This window comes from Condylostylus longicornis, unplaced genomic scaffold (genome assembly GCF_029603195.1).
Source record: "Condylostylus longicornis isolate FDR11 unplaced genomic scaffold, ASM2960319v2 ptg000030l, whole genome shotgun sequence".
Taxonomy (NCBI): Eukaryota; Metazoa; Arthropoda; class Insecta; order Diptera; family Dolichopodidae; genus Condylostylus; species Condylostylus longicornis.
The window spans coordinates 8253525-8270473 of record NW_026577999.1 but is presented as its reverse complement, the minus strand read 5'-3'; the positions used below and the strand labels follow the sequence as shown (position 1 = coordinate 8270473).

Sequence of the window (16949 nt, the reverse complement as noted above, 5' to 3'; positions counted from 1 at the left end):
TTTCTTTATAGTAAAGATGATCTTCGAAATATTCCTATAACTAAGTGCTAAACTTAACACTAAGTATAGATAAGCATAGATAAGTTTGCATTGTTTCTCATAATGAAACAATTTGAATTTAAAATGTCAATAAAAAAATACGTTTCCATTAATTTGACTTTCCCTTTATTTCCAGCTTTTATTTCACATCTGCTTAAAACATAATGTAGATAATGCCAAATTCATTTAGATGTGTATGTATTTACTTACAACTCTTTTTAAATACTAAACTCATGAAGATGAGGATCTGCCGGATTTATACTAATACTATGAAACATCATGTATAGTGAAATTTTATAGTTGACTCATGCATATTTCAATATTTTTATTGGTCGTTAAAACCTTATTTTGCAAGGTATACACTACATTAAATATCTATATTATTTTTTTGAAAATATTAATAGTAAGATGAATCGAAGCAGTTAATCATCCATCTCTGCTCTCCCTCTTGCTCCTTTTCAATTTTCCTACTTCCTTTTAAAATGTTTGATTATATTTTTTATAACAAATTTTAATATATTTACGAAATTCAAAGAAGATATAATCATTCTTGGGAAAGGTTCATTATTCATTTAAAACTAAATTTCTTATTCATACAAAATACCTATAATGCCCACAAATCGAACGAGCTTCAAATTGGATTCTCCTGTAAAATGGTAGGTTTATTTCTAATCTATGATTCGAATTATACACATATAATGTATACATTAAGTTGAATATATTAAGGGCCATTTGATGCAAAATTAATGCGCCTCAAATAAGTTAATTAAAATCATATTATGTAGATCATAAATTTTATAATAATAATACTTTATATATATATAACACTATATATAATATAATTTCATTTCTTAAATTTTACACTTACATTATTTCTCTTAATTTAACTAAACTATTAGAACAATTTTTTTTAATTGTTATAGGATTTTTTTAGTTTTAATTTCTTTAAGGTGATCATCATTCTTGATATTAATGCTCTGTAAAAAAATAAATGTTAATAATTTATTTAAGTTAGTTTAGCAAAAATGGTTTCTCCTTAAATTAAGACTAAATTTTGTCATGTATGTGTATGAAATAATTTCATTAATGATCAATTTTAATAATTATTTAGAACATATTTATCAAAACAAGAAGTGGGTTATCCAACCCAAATTTGCTAAGTGTTAATCATACTAAAATTACATCTATATCATGGAATAACAAAATTTAGTCCTTAATTTATTAAAAACTAACTAACCCAAAAAATGTTCAACTAATGACATAGCAGCAAATCCAAATCCAACTGATAAAAATTGTGCTATACCAGCATATCTTTTTGTTGGATTTTGATGCCATCTAGCCCTTTCCCTAGGTAATACTTCACAAACTGTTACATAAAGTAAAGTACCGCCAGCTAAAGCTTGTAGTATCGGAAAAGCAGATTTACTCCATTCTGTTGGTATACCATCTAAAGCCATACCAATAGCGATTCCAATAACTGAACCTAAACTAAATATCGTTACAGCTAATAAATGTTTTTTAATATTTGAATTCGATGTCATTCGTATCTCGAGACCTAAACAAAAGCTCATAACATATTTATGACAAGCGACAGCTAAAAATAGCACCATTACCTAAAAAACAAAATTTAATATAAAAATGTATCTGAATTTAATAATTAAATATTTAATTATAAATACTAACTCCAGCACTTGTATTTTGTAATCCAATTGCTAATCCCTCAATTATAGAATGTATTGAAAGTGCTGTAACTAATCCTAGTGCTCCACTTCTCGTTTCCGCACAAGGTTCATCATGACTTGTATAACAAATTCTTGCATTTCCTTCATCAGCATCACAAGTCTCTCCAGGTTGATGATGAGAATGACTAAAATATACAAAATATGTTTTGTAATTATAAATGTTAAATTTTTTGTACAATTTAGCTGATAAAATTCATGAAAACTTTAAAACATCTAATGTCTAAAATCAAAAAATATATACATACATATATATTGTGTACATTATTTTTTTAATAAATTTTAATCTTCGTTAACATACTTATTAAGATATTTGCATAACTATTTAAAATCTGATATAAAAATCACAATAATTTTAACTTTAAATTTTAACTTAAAATAAAACAAAATAAATAAATACAGTGATGTTCTAAGATAAACATGTACATACATATATACGTACATAATGTAATCAGATATTAGGAAATTTTAAAGTTCCAAAATCTTATCAAAATTTTCATTTAAATTCTGTTATCACTTTGTTGCTAACATAAATAGACAAAAACATTTCATATGAAATTTAAATATAAATTATTAAAAATCATAGATAGCTAATACTTTAAATTACCTAGCTCCATTATTTAATAAAGCTTCATATTCATAACCTGAAATATCTGATGATGTTCCATAATGATTATAATTTGTTTCATGAGGATCATTTTCAGAATTATCGTGCATATGTTGTAATGCTTCACCAAAAAAATAATGTATAAATTCATCAATAAAATAAATTACAAAAAATCCAAGGCACAGATAAACTTCAGCATTTTCTGACATATCTTTTCGTACCTAAAACATAAATATATGTATGTATTGTAATTTTAATTACACAACATAATATGTAGTGATCTTAATTGTTTTTAAAAATTGAATTTCAAATTTATATTTTGAAACTTACATCAACTAAAATATGAACTAAAGCTGTTGCCAATAATACACCACCTCCAAAACATAACATTAATGATATAAAAAAATTCTCTTTTCTTTGTCCATATGATATTAAACGTGGTAAAATACCAGCAACTAAACTGCCAACTCCTAATACAAACATTGCTAAGATTTTATATCGAATAGCAAAATCTGGATCAAAATCATTTAAATTTGATGTGGCATTTTTATTTGCCCCTGCTGTTGCATTAGACATTATTACGATATTACTTTCTTCCATTTTTCATAAAATTTCATGTAAGTTATCTTAACAATAATTAATTTATTTTGACCAGTCAATCAAATCTAACGATATTTCAGGTAATATAACTACTTATGTACATATGTACACATGTATGTATGTTATATTTTGATTTTTTGTTTTTTTTTTTTTCAGTAAAAATGAATTACAACTTTTCAAAAATACAGATTACACAAATGTAAATTTTATTGTACATACATATGATTTCATGTATCTATGTATGTATTAATGTATGTAATTATTATTGTAGTAAATATCACAGCCTATGAAGAATCCATTGATGTTGAAGGTGATGAATCTACTGAGAATTAAAATTAATTTTAATATTATATGGGATGCTCATTTATTTTGATAGAATTATCATTAAATTTATTTAAATATATAAAAATTTCTTTTTTTTTTTTTTTTGATAATTCATAATATAAACAAAAATGATAATGAGAGTTATTTTATTTATTTATTTAAGAGAAATATTTCAGGCTTAAAGTAATAGACGAATGAGTGTTTCATAATAAAGTAGATAGATGTCGTATGGTATGTTTATATTGTATATTGAGAAGTGTTATATTATTACGAGTATTATGTTTATTTGTTTACATATGTATTCATTTATTTAAATTTATAATTAATAAATAAAATTATATTAATATTCAGTATCAAATTAAAATACTTATGTTTTATAAATTTTTAAAAAATTAACAATTTATTTTTTGTTTCTTAAAAGTTAATAAAGCAAAACTGGCTTTAATCTGCAGTTTCATTATAACTCTAAATTTTTAAATATCAGAAAAAAAAACTGCTAATTTATATTGTATATCTGTATGTACATATCTAATGTGAGCAAACAATTCACAATTATACCTCAAGCTATTCAAAGTTCATTCCTTTTCTTATTTATCACACTTTACTTAATGGTATATTTCAAAAACAAATTTGAAAAAACTATAGTAGCACATAAGGCACTAATAAATTTAAAAAAAGCTTAGACCAACCGAATTTTATCTATTTAGGTATACAATATTAAAAATGTCTACGTAGTAAAAATAAATATTTTTAATAAAAAAATTCATATGTATAGATAGTATTTATATTCATTTTTTAAATAATTAGCCATAAATTTATTTAAATAATAATATATAAACAGTTATATATTATCTGATATTATGTATATATCTGTGTATTTAAATATTTTAAAGAAAAATAAATGATAAAAGTAAAAAAGTTGACTGATAAATTTTAGGTGAATTGCCTTTAATCTCAAAGAAGGTGTATATACCAAAACAATATATAATTCAGATATATAAAATAAGAAAGAAAATACTTTTAATTACTTTTTTGTGCAAACGCACTATTTTCTCTAGCTTAGAAATTATCCCATACAATACTGTAAGAATTAATAACAAATGTACAAATCTCAAATGTACAAATTTTGAGTTATGTCAGTGTTGTGGCAAACAAGCGAGGTTTTTTTTTGTTTTTCGGAAAAAATATTTTAATTTGATTAGTAGAAGAATTATAATGATTTGAAGCTCTAATTATAAATATACCGAATACTAGGCATTGTTGATTTTAAAGTATCATTAATCGTTAATTTTTCAAATTCAATAATAATGACATAAATATGTATGTATGCAAACATGGTTTGATAGCTCAATTTAAGTAATTTCAACTTAACATTACTTTTCTTTGAATTGTAATTAATTTCTTATAGTCATTTATACTTTATAGCATGTATACTCCAGCTTTGTGCCCGAAATTTAATACAAAACTTGCAATAGTACTTTATTTCATATATATTTCTAGAATCTAGTTAATATCACATTTGTAATACGCATTTTTGTTTTTATCGTAACAAACTACAATTGGCTATATTAGGCTGGAAACAGAACAAGAATAATTTTCCTCGGCGAAATGTCATAGAATTCATAAACATATTCAAATGGGACTACCTACGAGTAGAACATCTGTCTCCATGTGTGTGTGACATACTATGCAAAATATGTACTGTATATAACTATATACAGTTGATTTTGCCGTTCCGCTGGTGTTTTCCGATTAACGACAGCAATCGTCCACCATTGTCGTTCACCACTTTGGTTCTATTTTTACAATTAATATTACTTATTTATTAATGGTTCGTTAGCGTAGATGAATAGATTAAATATGAATTATGGAATTTTTCATAATTATCATAATTAGTATCAAATAAAGCAAAATTATTACACTAAACAGCAAACTTACACTTAATTGTATTGCATTCATATTCATTAAGAAACTATAAATAACGCAAAAGCTTGGAAAAAGTAACATCATAATGCGTCGTAAAATAATATAATGAATATATTGAAATTATTTAGGAAAAACCCGAAATTTATAACTTTAATCTTAGTCATTTGAAAATACTCGACACTTATACTCGTATGATTATGTGCGTGGGTATGTGCTTGTATAACAATATTATGTAAATGATAAAGTGCATATGCTCCAATATGTATTTTGTATGTAAATAATTTAATGCATCTGGTTGTTATTTATATTAATGCAGTGTCGGGACATCATTACTTGTTTGAATGATTTGATACTTTTTTTCTAAAAAAAAGTACCGTTATCTCGTCCCTTATTTCTTAAAAATATTAAAAGAATTTCGGCGCTATTACATAATTAAAAATTTATTTATTTATTGAGCAATGAAGATTAAATAAAAAAATATTGTTGATATCGTCTTTCTTTTGTAAAGTCAATAAAGGTTTTCCAAAAATAATAAGAAAATATAAACAATCCTTATATGTAGGTATGTATGTATAGATGTAGGTAATGTCACTTTTCAAAGAAATATGTATTTTCATGTTTTTGCTTTGTAAATAAGTAATGAAATTTTAAGGTCTATAATCTGATTGTGATTACATTATTTTATGTTCCTACACTTATCTGAATCAAAAATTAAATTATTTCATAGCAATATGACACATTTTTTGTTAATTAAAAATTTGATACATACATATATTTATATATGTATACATACTTAAAAACAAATTCAATTTCCCTATATACTTATACATATATGTATTTATAACCATATTAATTAATAAAAAATATATTTTATAATCAAAAGTAGAGCTTGACTATTTTTAAATCTACCTACATACATATACATATGTATATTCTAAGATATACAAAATACAAGGAAATCGAATTTCATCAGAAAACCAAGCTTAAAACCTATTCTGCAATTTCAACAGAATATATAAATTGACGAATACTCGGGCTCAACTACGAATGCTTACATATGCATATAAGTACATTATATAAAATTTTATTATTATGTTAAAAATAATATTGAGAAACTAGAAATTTCCAATGAAAAAAACAGTAATATATTATTTTCATTGTTTAAAAAACTAAATAGATAACAGTTAACAAGAAAAATTTTCACAATGAAGTTTTTACAGATAACAAATACCTTGGAATAAATTTTTCTTTGAATGTACAAGATGGGGTTCGTTTATGTTAAGATATATTATGCACGTAGAACGTAAAGGCTTAAAGTTATTAATGCTTTTTCTAAAAAAATAAATAATTGATAAAATAGGGAATATAATAAAACATTTCTTATTGCAATATTACGTAATGTCAACAATAATACGGAATCTACAAAGACATCATACCATACCTACTATGATATACCGAGTACTCGATATACCTTTGTCATTTTTGCAAATGAAAATATTTCTGCATTATATGAGTGCATATCAAGCGCAACGGCATTTTATATATTAAATTATTTACATTTTCTTCTAAACCTATTTATTACGAACACTCTCTATTACTTAGTTATAATTGTGTTTAAACCATTGTCATTAACTTTAATTATGAGTTCTTATTGTTCTAATTCTAATAATAGTAGGAAAATATGATAACTATACTAATGTAGGTATATGTAACAGGATAGTCATATGTAAATATTATAGTTGATTGAATGTAAAATATTTATTCTATCATAACAGATTATACGCATCATAGTATCCATAATATTGATACAAAAATAATAACGTATTCATACCTATGTAGGTACGAGTCTCGTAGGTACACATAACGTGTGTATTAATAAATATAATTATGTATTTGCCTTATCTTTAAATCCATAATTAATTTATTGAATTAGGTACACGTGTAGCTTAGAGTGTAAAAATAAAAAACACAATTGTGCAAATAGAATAATTGATGTACAACTATGCGTATTGTGCAAATTATATACATATTATAAATAAATTTTAAGCATGGTCCCACTTTTTATTTTCAAAACATTACATACATACTGTATACTTAACAAAACGGGTATCAAATATTAAAAATGTATTTTTTAATTTTTTATCTTAATTATTAAAATGATAATTCTTACACGTTGCTATTTTACATTCGTAAAATTCTTTATTTCAGTTTTCATTATTGAATCTGAAGACAAAAACGAAAATATATTGAAGTTATGTGTACGTACATTCGATATGAAGTAGGAAAGCATTACAATTTAAAGTATGCATGTATGTAATTTCAAATATATTAATAATGTTGGTAAATAAAAATAATTTATATTCTTAACTACAATTATTACTGAGATGTAAACTAAACTTGTACTTCGTCACCACAAAATCAGTGTACAGATATACAAAAACGTCAATAAACACGAACGAATGTTAAAAAATATTGATGCTATTGTTATAGATCTTGATAATTGTTGTTAACTTGCACAAAAGAAAAAATGTAAAAATTTAATTTCCCAATTTTTTTAAGCAGAAACTAAAATAGAAATAAATTAACAAGGTCGATATCCACATACATACATACCTACATATTTTAAATTACATACTCCATTATTGATATATTACATTACTAAAATACTAAAATTTTTATAAATTCATTATTCGATTCGATATTCAATTTTTGATTTCGTAATCAAAATATCAATGCAAAAATTCCCCAAAAAACACAAAGAAAATTTGTTTATTTTTTCTACTCTTAGATTTTTTCTCGATAATTTTGTTTCTTTTTTTTTAACAATTAGTAACAAAACAATAATAATGTATAAACCTAAAAACAACAACAAATAGTTATTTCAAAATACAAGCAAATGATGCAAAGCTTAACACACCACAACCCAAAAAAAAAAAAAATTAACCCATAAATTATAAAAGTATTCAGATATTTCAGACTCACTCGCCTATAAAAGTTAAGAATGACTGATCAGTGATCAGTAACTGCACAATAGTAGTGTTGGCTTAAAAGTATAATATTATTCTTATATAAATACAATGAAAAGCTCAATTTCTTGATAAAATTTTACAAAAAAAAAAAAAAAAAATAAAACAATAATTTTGTATTTACCTCGATATCTCTCTCATTCAAAACGTAACCGAACCGAAGATATTTTCAATACAGGTTATTAGAGAATTTAATTGTTTATTTTTTAAAGTCATTTAAGAAATGTTTTGTATACATACCAGTAATATGTAGAAAATGTAGCTTTACATAGTGATTCTATATACTCAAATGTAATTAATATATTATTTTATAGTATACCCATGTAAAAAAGCTTTTAAAATGTGTTATTGACTTAATTTGCGTGCAACAAATAATACATATAAAAATAACGGTAATAATCTTTAGCATGTTTTGTTGTATATAAATAGATTTGTAATATGTCGTTAAAATATACAATATATTGTCAAAAGATCAGTAATTGTAAAACCATATCTATAGGGGTGAACGACATAAAATGTCAAACATCCATGGAAACAGAGAATGTCAAAAAACAAACCGCTAGTGGTAAAATAGAAATTTAGGCTATTTTACTGTCAGTGCTTGAACGCGCGTCGGTAATTTCGCTTAATTTTCTGTAGTCCCCTTTAAATATGTGTATTTTATATGAATTATGACATTTTGCCGCGAAAACTGCTCTTAACATTTTATATTGCAATAAAAACAAAAGACATATGAAACCAGATGATATATGATTTTTCAGGAATACTTCCGGAACACCACCAAAAGAAATTTTTACTCTGCCTTTTAACTTTACTTTATTTTTTACCATTATGATTTTAGATCCATGAACATATATTAGTTTCAACAACTGCTACCAACGGTAAATTTTTAATAGATTATAGAAATCATTGAAACAAACACAACCTTAATAAAAAAACGATAACTCTAGAACGTATACTTTTTATCTAATTGGCAGCACTAATCATAAATGACAGCTAGCAAAGAACGCGCCTTGGTTTGGAAAATATTTCTTCTATATAAATTTTTTGACATTTTGTCAAAGTGTTTCATATAAAAATATGTTTAGATTTTAATTGCTTGCCGCCAATTAATGTTTATTAAAAAATTTTTAAGTCGTTATTTTTGATAATTTTTATTATAAAGGACAATATATTTAAGTGCGAAAATTGTGTTTAAATTAAGTTAAGGTAAGTTCCTCATATTTACTTTAATTTTTAAAGATTTTCTTTTTTGCTTAATGCATTCTCCATGAAGGTGTACGGAATGCATTATTAGAGTGGAAATATAATTTTATAATATGAACTATATAGATTAGCTTAAGAAAGATCAATGACTTATGAGTTAATATTTTGTAATTTTATATTAATGCCCAAAGGTAAAAAGTTTTTTCCTTAATTGAAATGAAAAAAAGTATGAATATATGTTAAAAGGCGTAGGTACGCCATTAGGTATTCATTTAGATGGAAGATTAATCTAATGTTCCTGCAAATATAAAATATAAAAGTAAATTCAACACAACTGTATTATAGAATTAAAGGTTTTACGCGGCAGACTCAAATTGTTTTACTCATCCCACTATTTTGATATTATGTATCTTTTATAGTACGTATACATACATATGTACATACGAGTGACTCGTACATACATAGTATGCACAATATGTCCATACATATGTATATTATGCAGGTATAATACGTTTCTTGTATTTTAACGTACATACCTACTTTTAAGTTCTCCAGATAATTTTGATTTCAGAAAAATATACAATTCTGAACGAAATTACAATTCTTTCTAAATTAGCCGATCCTAAACAATACATGTACATATCTACATATATAACACCTACCTACATAATTAACTCATTATTAATTGCCTGACCAAGTGCCTCATGTGCATTATTCAAGTAATTCCCAACTTCTCAGTTCTGTATAGAAAACACAAGAAATCTATACAGTATGCAATAGAAAAGATATAAAAATTTTTTATATTTTTTTATTAATAAAATAAAGCTTATAATTACATATATAAAGCACAATGTAACAAATTTTTTTTAAAAATTCAAAATGCAAAAGCTGTAATTCAAAATTTGTTATTTTATATAAGTATGTATGTACATATACGTATGCAATATTTATATACATTTATATGTTACTTATAAATTTTTTTTTCTTTGTTTTTCATCTTAAAATTTAATTTTTGCTGTAAAGTACAAAAATATTTTAAAATTTATATAAGAAAACAAAAAAATAAGTTCATATAGCAAAAGCTGAAATAGGATTATATCTTAAAACTTTAGATAATAATATCCAAAGTCCTGATGTTAAAGTGCATAAAAGAACACCGCCCCATCCTAATTGTAAACTCCAAGAAAAAGCAATTATTCTAGCACTTAAAAGGCGATGTGCATGTCTCATAGCACCTGGTAGTGTAACAATACCATCAACCATGTTGTCATCAAAATCACTTTCAACAATTGGGCGACCATGTTGACGTTTATAATGAATTATTGTTAAAGTAAATAATGCAAATAAAGCTAAATTAATATAGAAAAAAAAAAAATAAATATTCGATAAAAATATTAACATTTCCTCTTTTTTTTTAACAATATTATGTTAATATTTTACCTGCTAACAAATACATTATACCAGTAATTAATATGGCACTAATTTGTTTTTGGCATATACCAAAAGCTCCTACTAAAGCGGCACTGCCAAGTATTATTAGGCACACTAATGAACATGATATTGATAAATTTTGCATTCCTGAAAGCGTACATAATGTCATATAATCAATTCATTCAATGTATACATTCATAAGCAATATTTAGACATACAAACATATAAGTATATGTATATTTTTATTAATTATTGTCTAATGCTGCCAATCAAAACTTTTACAAAATTTAATTGTATAATTTGTTTTTTTTTTTTTTTTTTTTTTTGTAGATAATTAATTTTATTTATAATTTATTCTTATACTTACGCATATGGGGTTGAATAGACGCTTGAGCATCATTATGACTCCAATCACCTCTCATCTCTTCACGTCGACTACGTTCTATGGAAATATTTAAATAACTAGAACATAAACCATGACGATATCTAGCTCTTTCTCTTAGTAATCTTATTTCTTTATGCGTTACATCCATACATAATGTCCATATTCCACCATATAATGGTATCAAAAATATTGGTTTATGATCTAATAAAAATAAAGGACATTTTATATGTTATTAATTTTTATATATGTATGTATATGTATATTAAATTATGACTAATAATAATAATAAAACCAAAAAATTTATACATATTACATACGATGACTGGTTATCTCTAAAATTCTCCCCCTTGGTTGTATCCATCTTATTGTTTGTGTCACATTATTTATAATTTTATTTAATCTTTCTGAATCCCAATTAATATGCTCCCAATGATCGGTCATTATAGCAGCAGAAAGCATTGCAGTAGCTGTTGTCGTTACTATTAATGTTATAAATAATAAAATTAATGGTTGTGAAATACACATAAAAGAACAGCATCCATTTGAATTAACATCTCCAGGATTTGTAAATGTTGTAGCTTGAGTTTGTGCTCGTGCTTGCATCATAAGATTAAAGTACAATTTATAAAGTGTTAACTTAATTTTTAGAATAAAATTTTTAATCTTTCTCATACATGTTATAATTATATTCTTCGAATTTCATTTTAACTTTTTACGACGTTTATGTTTCATTTAGGTGCATAAAAATTAAAATTTCTGCAAAAAAAAAAAATAAAGAAAATGTTATTGTTACAAGTATCAATAAATTTTATTTATAAAAATTTTACTTAAAGGCACTGATGAATGTGCTGTAATAAATTTATTTTTGCATAAACAAATTCTAGAACTTATTATAAACAAAATTACAATAGTATTCCTTACAATTTTGATAAAAACAATGTTAAAGAACGATGGCTCTTCTGTTAGCATATCGTTATAAAATAACATTAAAAATCTCATTCTTAAGAATTTTTTTTTTTTTTTTTGTAAATTATAGTTCACCATAATCTTTGCATGCGATTGTAAATTTAAGGATATGAACCCAAAAAAAAAAAAAATTTTTTTTTTAATTTATGGAAAAACTTATTGTATATAAAACTTGTGTCGTCTTTACGTATTATAAGTCCTTGAAAATTTACAACATTTAGAATATTAAGAATTTCATATACGATTATTATTATGTATTAAGTATATGAGAATATCCTTCAGCAAAAAATTATTACTAATGGCAATATTTCTGAAGTAATAATAAATTCAAATGAAAATTTTTAATATTTAATTACATCAACTATGTTTCTTTTAAGAAAAACTACATCTTTAATAAAGAATTGATTTAATTTGTTTTAATAAAAAATTTTATTTTATAAATTCACCTGAGCGAAATGTTGTACTACTAATTCACTATTGTTAATACTTTTTTAACATTATATCACAATAATTTTAAATACTTAAATTTTATTTTTATTTCTTTTGTATTTTTTCTTAAATTTCAATAAACTATTAAATTTTTTTAAGTGATTAGGTAATTATAAACTTTTTTATATAGCTAAAAATGATAAACTAAATAGTAGAGAACTCTAGCTAAATACATTTATTATTATTTTACAAATATTTTGCGATCATGCGCATATTAATATTAATTTAAAATTTCTTTTCATTTTGCAATATGTAGATAACATGTAAGGATAAAATTTGCAAAATAAACAAGTAACATAACACTTACACAATAGTGGTATATTTATTCGAAAATTACATTTTAAATCACAAAGTAAAAAAAAAATTAATGGTATCAACGTGTAACATTAACTTTTTTTTTATTTATGATTTGTTTTTACTTCTTACATTTTTTTTTCTTTTATTTTATTTTTTTTTGCTTACAGATTGTTACAAAGAAAAAAATTATAATTTATTTTAATAAATTGAAAGCAAATAAATTCTTGAAATATTTAATTTTGTAAATTTTGTACGTCATCGAGATAATTATTTTAATAATCAAAATATTCATTTTGTATTAAATGAAACTCGAGCATTTTTAGTAATTGACATAATTTTAAAGTCCGCATACATTAAAAATGCTCTTGATTAATAATGGATTGTTAAAAAGCACATTTTCTTTCGTTTATTTGATTAAATAACTTGTATTTGTGCGAGCTCTATAATCAAATGTAAAATTTCTGTGTTCAATTGAAATAATTCTTATAATACATATTGTTTTTGCTTTGAAGGAACATAAAGGCAATCATTTTGAAAAATAATAATAATGGAATAAAAAATTAATTAATTTGTTAGTGTTTGAGTTAAGGTATAACGGTATATTTTAGATAAGAAGACGATTAATGTTAAATTTTTGATTTAAAAAAAAAACTGAATGAAAATTATAGTATCGAAAAAATTGGGAATCGAAAAACGATAGATTGAAGGGTAATAATTTCGAAGGAAAGGAAGATGAAAAGAAATTTTATTCTAGTAAAATCAAACAATAGATTCTTATTTAAAAAAAAAATTAATTTTAGATAACGGTTAATTTGAAGATTTATTTCAACAATCTGACTTTTGCTTATAATATTTTTATATGAGGAAGATGTAAGTTCTTACCCTTCCTTAAAAATTGTCTTTTGTTTTATGGACACAGCAATTTTTTTGAGAGGGAGAGCAAATTTTTATGAAGTTTATTTCGGATAAATACAATTTTTTCATTAAGATCATTCGAAATTTAAAAATTTCAATTTTCTACCTGGAAAAAGATATACAAATTTTATAAACGGGCAAACACGCCGAGTAAGTAAGTTAGTTTTTTACATTATACAATCACTAAACTTACCTTATTACTAAACATATTCCTTAGCGGTGACTGAATTTTGTATATTTCTTGTCAAAATCAAATTACATTATAAAAAAAAATCTTTTCAATCGAAGATTATGTTACAAGAATATTTAAAATTCTACCATCAGACTGTAGCTGAACAGTAACAGAACTCAAAACACCTTAAATATAAAAAAATACTCACTTTTTTTATTACAAATTAACATATATGCAGTAATCAAGATTTGAAATGAAATGACTTCAATGTTTAAATCAATGGCACACAATACTATAAACTTTCGTTATAATAAAAAAAAATTCTTATTTAAAAAATATATAATTTTATAAATTTTCTAGTTATGGCTGATTCAGAGAACCAAAATGGAACGGAAGTAGAAAAGCAAACAAACGAGCATATAGAAAAAATTCATCTTAATGAAAAAATAAAGAAATCAGATGAAGTAGAAAGTAAACGCATTGAAAAAAGTGAAGAAATAGAAAATAATATTGATGATAAAGATAAAAAACATGATGAAAGTGAGAATAAAACAGAACAAATAAGTAAAAGTAAAGAGAAAATAAAAGAGCAAAATATTGAAAATAGTGATAACATAGAAAAAAAAGTCAATCAAGTAGAAAATAAAATAGAAGATAAAATTCAAAAGAAAATTGATGAAGTTAATGAAAATGGTAATGAAAAAATCGAAGAAGAAATCAGAAAAGTAGAAAAAGAAGGTGAAAGCGCTGAAAATACGAAACCAAATGTAGGGGAAAAAGTTCGCAGTGAAGGAAACAATGAAAGCAAGATCAGTAATGTTAATGAAAGTGAAAACAAAAAAGAGAATCAAGAAACTAATGATGGGCACATAGAAAAAATGGAAGTAGGTGAAACTGATAACAAAAAAAGTGCTGAAACGCCGAATATAGAAGAAGGAACTGAAAATAATTTAGAGAAAATCTTAGAAGAAGGTACAGAAGACTATAAATTAGATCTTTGTCAGGATCTTTACAGTCAAGGTAGTAGGAATTTTTTGCTAAAAAATTTTGAAGAAGCTGCTGATCAATTAGGAGAAGCATGTGAGCTGTTTGAAGAGATTTATGGACCAGAAAATGAAGCATTGGGAATGCCTTTGTTACTGTAAATATTTTAAAAATTAGTTATGTAATTAAATTTATCTAGAAATTTCTTCTTAGTTACGCTAAAAGTCTTATATCACTTTCACTTGACGAAAATAAGGTGTTGGATGTACCAAATGTTGAAGAAGAGGAAGAGGATTCTGAGGATCAACCGGAAGAGGAGAGCAAAGAAGAACAGTCTGGAAAGACAGAAGAACAGAAATCAGAAAGTAATGTTCCAAAGCTTAATGGCGACGGTGAAGCAAAAGAAGATAAAATTTCAAAAGAAGATAAAATTTCAAAAGAAGAAAAACTACAGGAAGAGCCTAGCACGTCAAGCAAGCCTAACATTTCTCCGAGTATTGCTCAGTTGAAAACTTCAGCAACTAATGAACAAGAAGAAAATGAGAACAATGAAGAAGATGAAGGAAGTGAGCCGGTACGTTACTTACTCTTAGACATATTTTATATACTTACAATAAAAAGCCTAATTTTTGCCATTTATCTGATAAATTATTTGTATTCAATGTAGACAAATTTACAAATAGCTTGGGAAACCTTAGAAATGGCTGCAAATATTTTTTCAAAGCAAGGAATGAAAGGTTTACCTCATTTAGCAGAAATACATACCGAACTTGGTAATATTCAATTTGAAAATGAAATCTTTGATGCTGCAAGGGAAGACTATGGTATTAAATGAATTTATTCAAGGATAAAAGTTCAATTTAAAATAATAAGGAATAATTATCATTTCCAGGAAAAGCATTAAGAATTTATCAAGAATTATCGTTTAAAGATCAACGCAGAGCTCAAGCAGAAATTCATTATAAAATAGGATTAACTTTCTTGTTAGAAGCTTTAAACCAAGAAGGGGCTGAAGCATTTAAAACTGCCTGTGATTTATTAAGTGATGAAATTGAAGAAATCAAAAGTAAAAATGAGCTTACAGATAATGATAAAAATACAATTAAAGACATAGAAGAAACCCAACAAGATATTATGGCAAAAATAGTCGAAATTGAAGAAACCAGACAACAAGTTATTTAAACATTTAAAAATTTGAATATTTCCTAAAATATTTATAAATGTTTTAATTTTCAGGTAATTGATGAAGTTCGAGCTGCTCTCGACAAATACAAATCACCTTCAAAACAAAATACTGGAAAAATAGAAGGAAGTTCAAGTTCTATAGAATCTTCTGCATCTTCATCCAAACCGAATGATATTTCGCATTTAATTAAACGTAAAAGACCAGATACGATATCTGTTGAAACTGAAGATTCGCCTGCAAAACGTTTAAATACTGAAAAGACTGGATAAAGTCAACTAATGATATTAATTTAAGAAAAAAAAAGATCATCATTTCATTATATTTCACACTTAATATTGTAAAATAATAAAATTTAAGTTTATATTTTCAAATTGCAAAATTTTATTCTGAATCCATTTCGTATATTTCCCTCCACTTCTACTAATCAAATTAATGAACGCTCAATATTCAAATTTGAATATTTCTTGAAAATAATTTTAAATACACATTTGAATTTCTTACAATATTTTATGTATTCTGTACGTGGTTTTACATATGCAGAATCGGTTTAATTAACTATAAAGTTAAAAAAATTTTACTAAGAAATAATGTAAAAAAAAGATGGGTACATACATAAAATTCCTTTCCCATTTCTAATAGCGCAAGACAAAACTTACT

The 16949-nt window shown here is 24.4% G+C and overlaps 3 protein-coding genes across 5 annotated transcripts; 1 reads left to right on the top strand and 2 right to left on the bottom strand.

The window, feature by feature from the left end:
• Positions 1–856: 856 nt before the first annotated feature.
• Positions 857–7869, bottom strand: LOC129607980 (zinc transporter ZIP3). 2 transcript variants are annotated; one of them, XM_055519263.1, is made up of 6 exons: positions 7849–7869; positions 2716–3307; positions 2386–2606; positions 1723–1906; positions 1277–1652; positions 857–1016 (listed from the first exon to the last, which is right to left on the bottom strand). In XM_055519263.1, exons 2-6 carry the CDS (start codon positions 2983–2985, stop codon positions 1009–1011), a joined length of 1059 nt encoding a protein of 352 aa, XP_055375238.1. In that variant the 5' UTR covers positions 2986–3307; positions 7849–7869; the 3' UTR covers positions 857–1008. The 2 variants fall into 2 exon arrangements, with proteins under 2 accessions (XP_055375238.1, XP_055375237.1); XM_055519262.1 differs by lacking the exon at positions 7849–7869 and adding an exon at positions 5248–5594.
• Positions 7870–9309: 1440 nt separating this feature from the next.
• LOC129607827 (protein NASP homolog) lies at positions 9310–16676 on the top strand. The gene is made up of 6 exons (XM_055519014.1): positions 9310–9470; positions 14483–15263; positions 15320–15680; positions 15774–15930; positions 15999–16279; positions 16343–16676. The coding sequence occupies exons 2-6, from the start codon at positions 14485–14487 to the stop codon at positions 16559–16561; spliced, it is 1797 nt and encodes a 598-aa protein (XP_055374989.1). The 5' UTR covers positions 9310–9470; positions 14483–14484; the 3' UTR covers positions 16562–16676.
• On the bottom strand, positions 10354–12824 carry LOC129607828 (uncharacterized). 2 transcript variants are annotated; one of them, XM_055519016.1, is made up of 5 exons: positions 12696–12824; positions 11590–12039; positions 11266–11484; positions 10908–11045; positions 10354–10816 (listed from the first exon to the last, which is right to left on the bottom strand). In XM_055519016.1, the coding sequence occupies exons 2-5, from the start codon at positions 11642–11644 to the stop codon at positions 10536–10538; spliced, it is 693 nt and encodes a 230-aa protein (XP_055374991.1). In that variant the 5' UTR covers positions 11645–12039; positions 12696–12824; the 3' UTR covers positions 10354–10535. The 2 variants fall into 2 exon arrangements, with proteins under 2 accessions (XP_055374991.1, XP_055374990.1); XM_055519015.1 differs by having other exon boundaries at positions 10360–10816; positions 11601–12039; positions 12696–12822.
• Positions 16677–16949: the final 273 nt, after the last annotated feature.

Excerpts from the sequence above, each read along its gene's own strand:
- LOC129607980 (XM_055519263.1), bottom strand. The coding sequence starts at position 2,985 with ATGGAAGAAAGTAATATCGTAATAATGTCTAATGCAACAGCAGGGGCA. Across the intron at positions 2,607-2,715 it reads TAGTTCATATTTTAGTTGAT|GTACGAAAAGATATGTCAGA; the intron begins GTAAGTTTCAAA and ends TTTATGTTTTAG. Across the intron at positions 1,907-2,385 it reads TTATTAAATAATGGAGCTAG|TCATTCTCATCATCAACCTG; the intron begins GTAATTTAAAGT and ends TGTATATTTTAG.
- LOC129607827 (XM_055519014.1), top strand. The coding sequence starts at position 14,485 with ATGGCTGATTCAGAGAACCAAAATGGAACGGAAGTAGAAAAGCAAACA. Across the intron at positions 15,264-15,319 it reads TTGGGAATGCCTTTGTTACT|TTACGCTAAAAGTCTTATAT; the intron begins GTAAATATTTTA and ends ATTTCTTCTTAG. Across the intron at positions 15,931-15,998 it reads TGCTGCAAGGGAAGACTATG|GAAAAGCATTAAGAATTTAT; the intron begins GTATTAAATGAA and ends TATCATTTCCAG.
- LOC129607828 (XM_055519015.1), bottom strand. The coding sequence starts at position 11,955 with ATGAGAAAGATTAAAAATTTTATTCTAAAAATTAAGTTAACACTTTAT. Across the intron at positions 11,485-11,600 it reads TTTAGAGATAACCAGTCATC|ATCATAAACCAATATTTTTG; the intron begins GTATGTAATATG and ends TATTTTTATTAG. Across the intron at positions 11,046-11,265 it reads GTCTATTCAACCCCATATGC|GAATGCAAAATTTATCAATA; the intron begins GTAAGTATAAGA and ends GTACGCTTTCAG.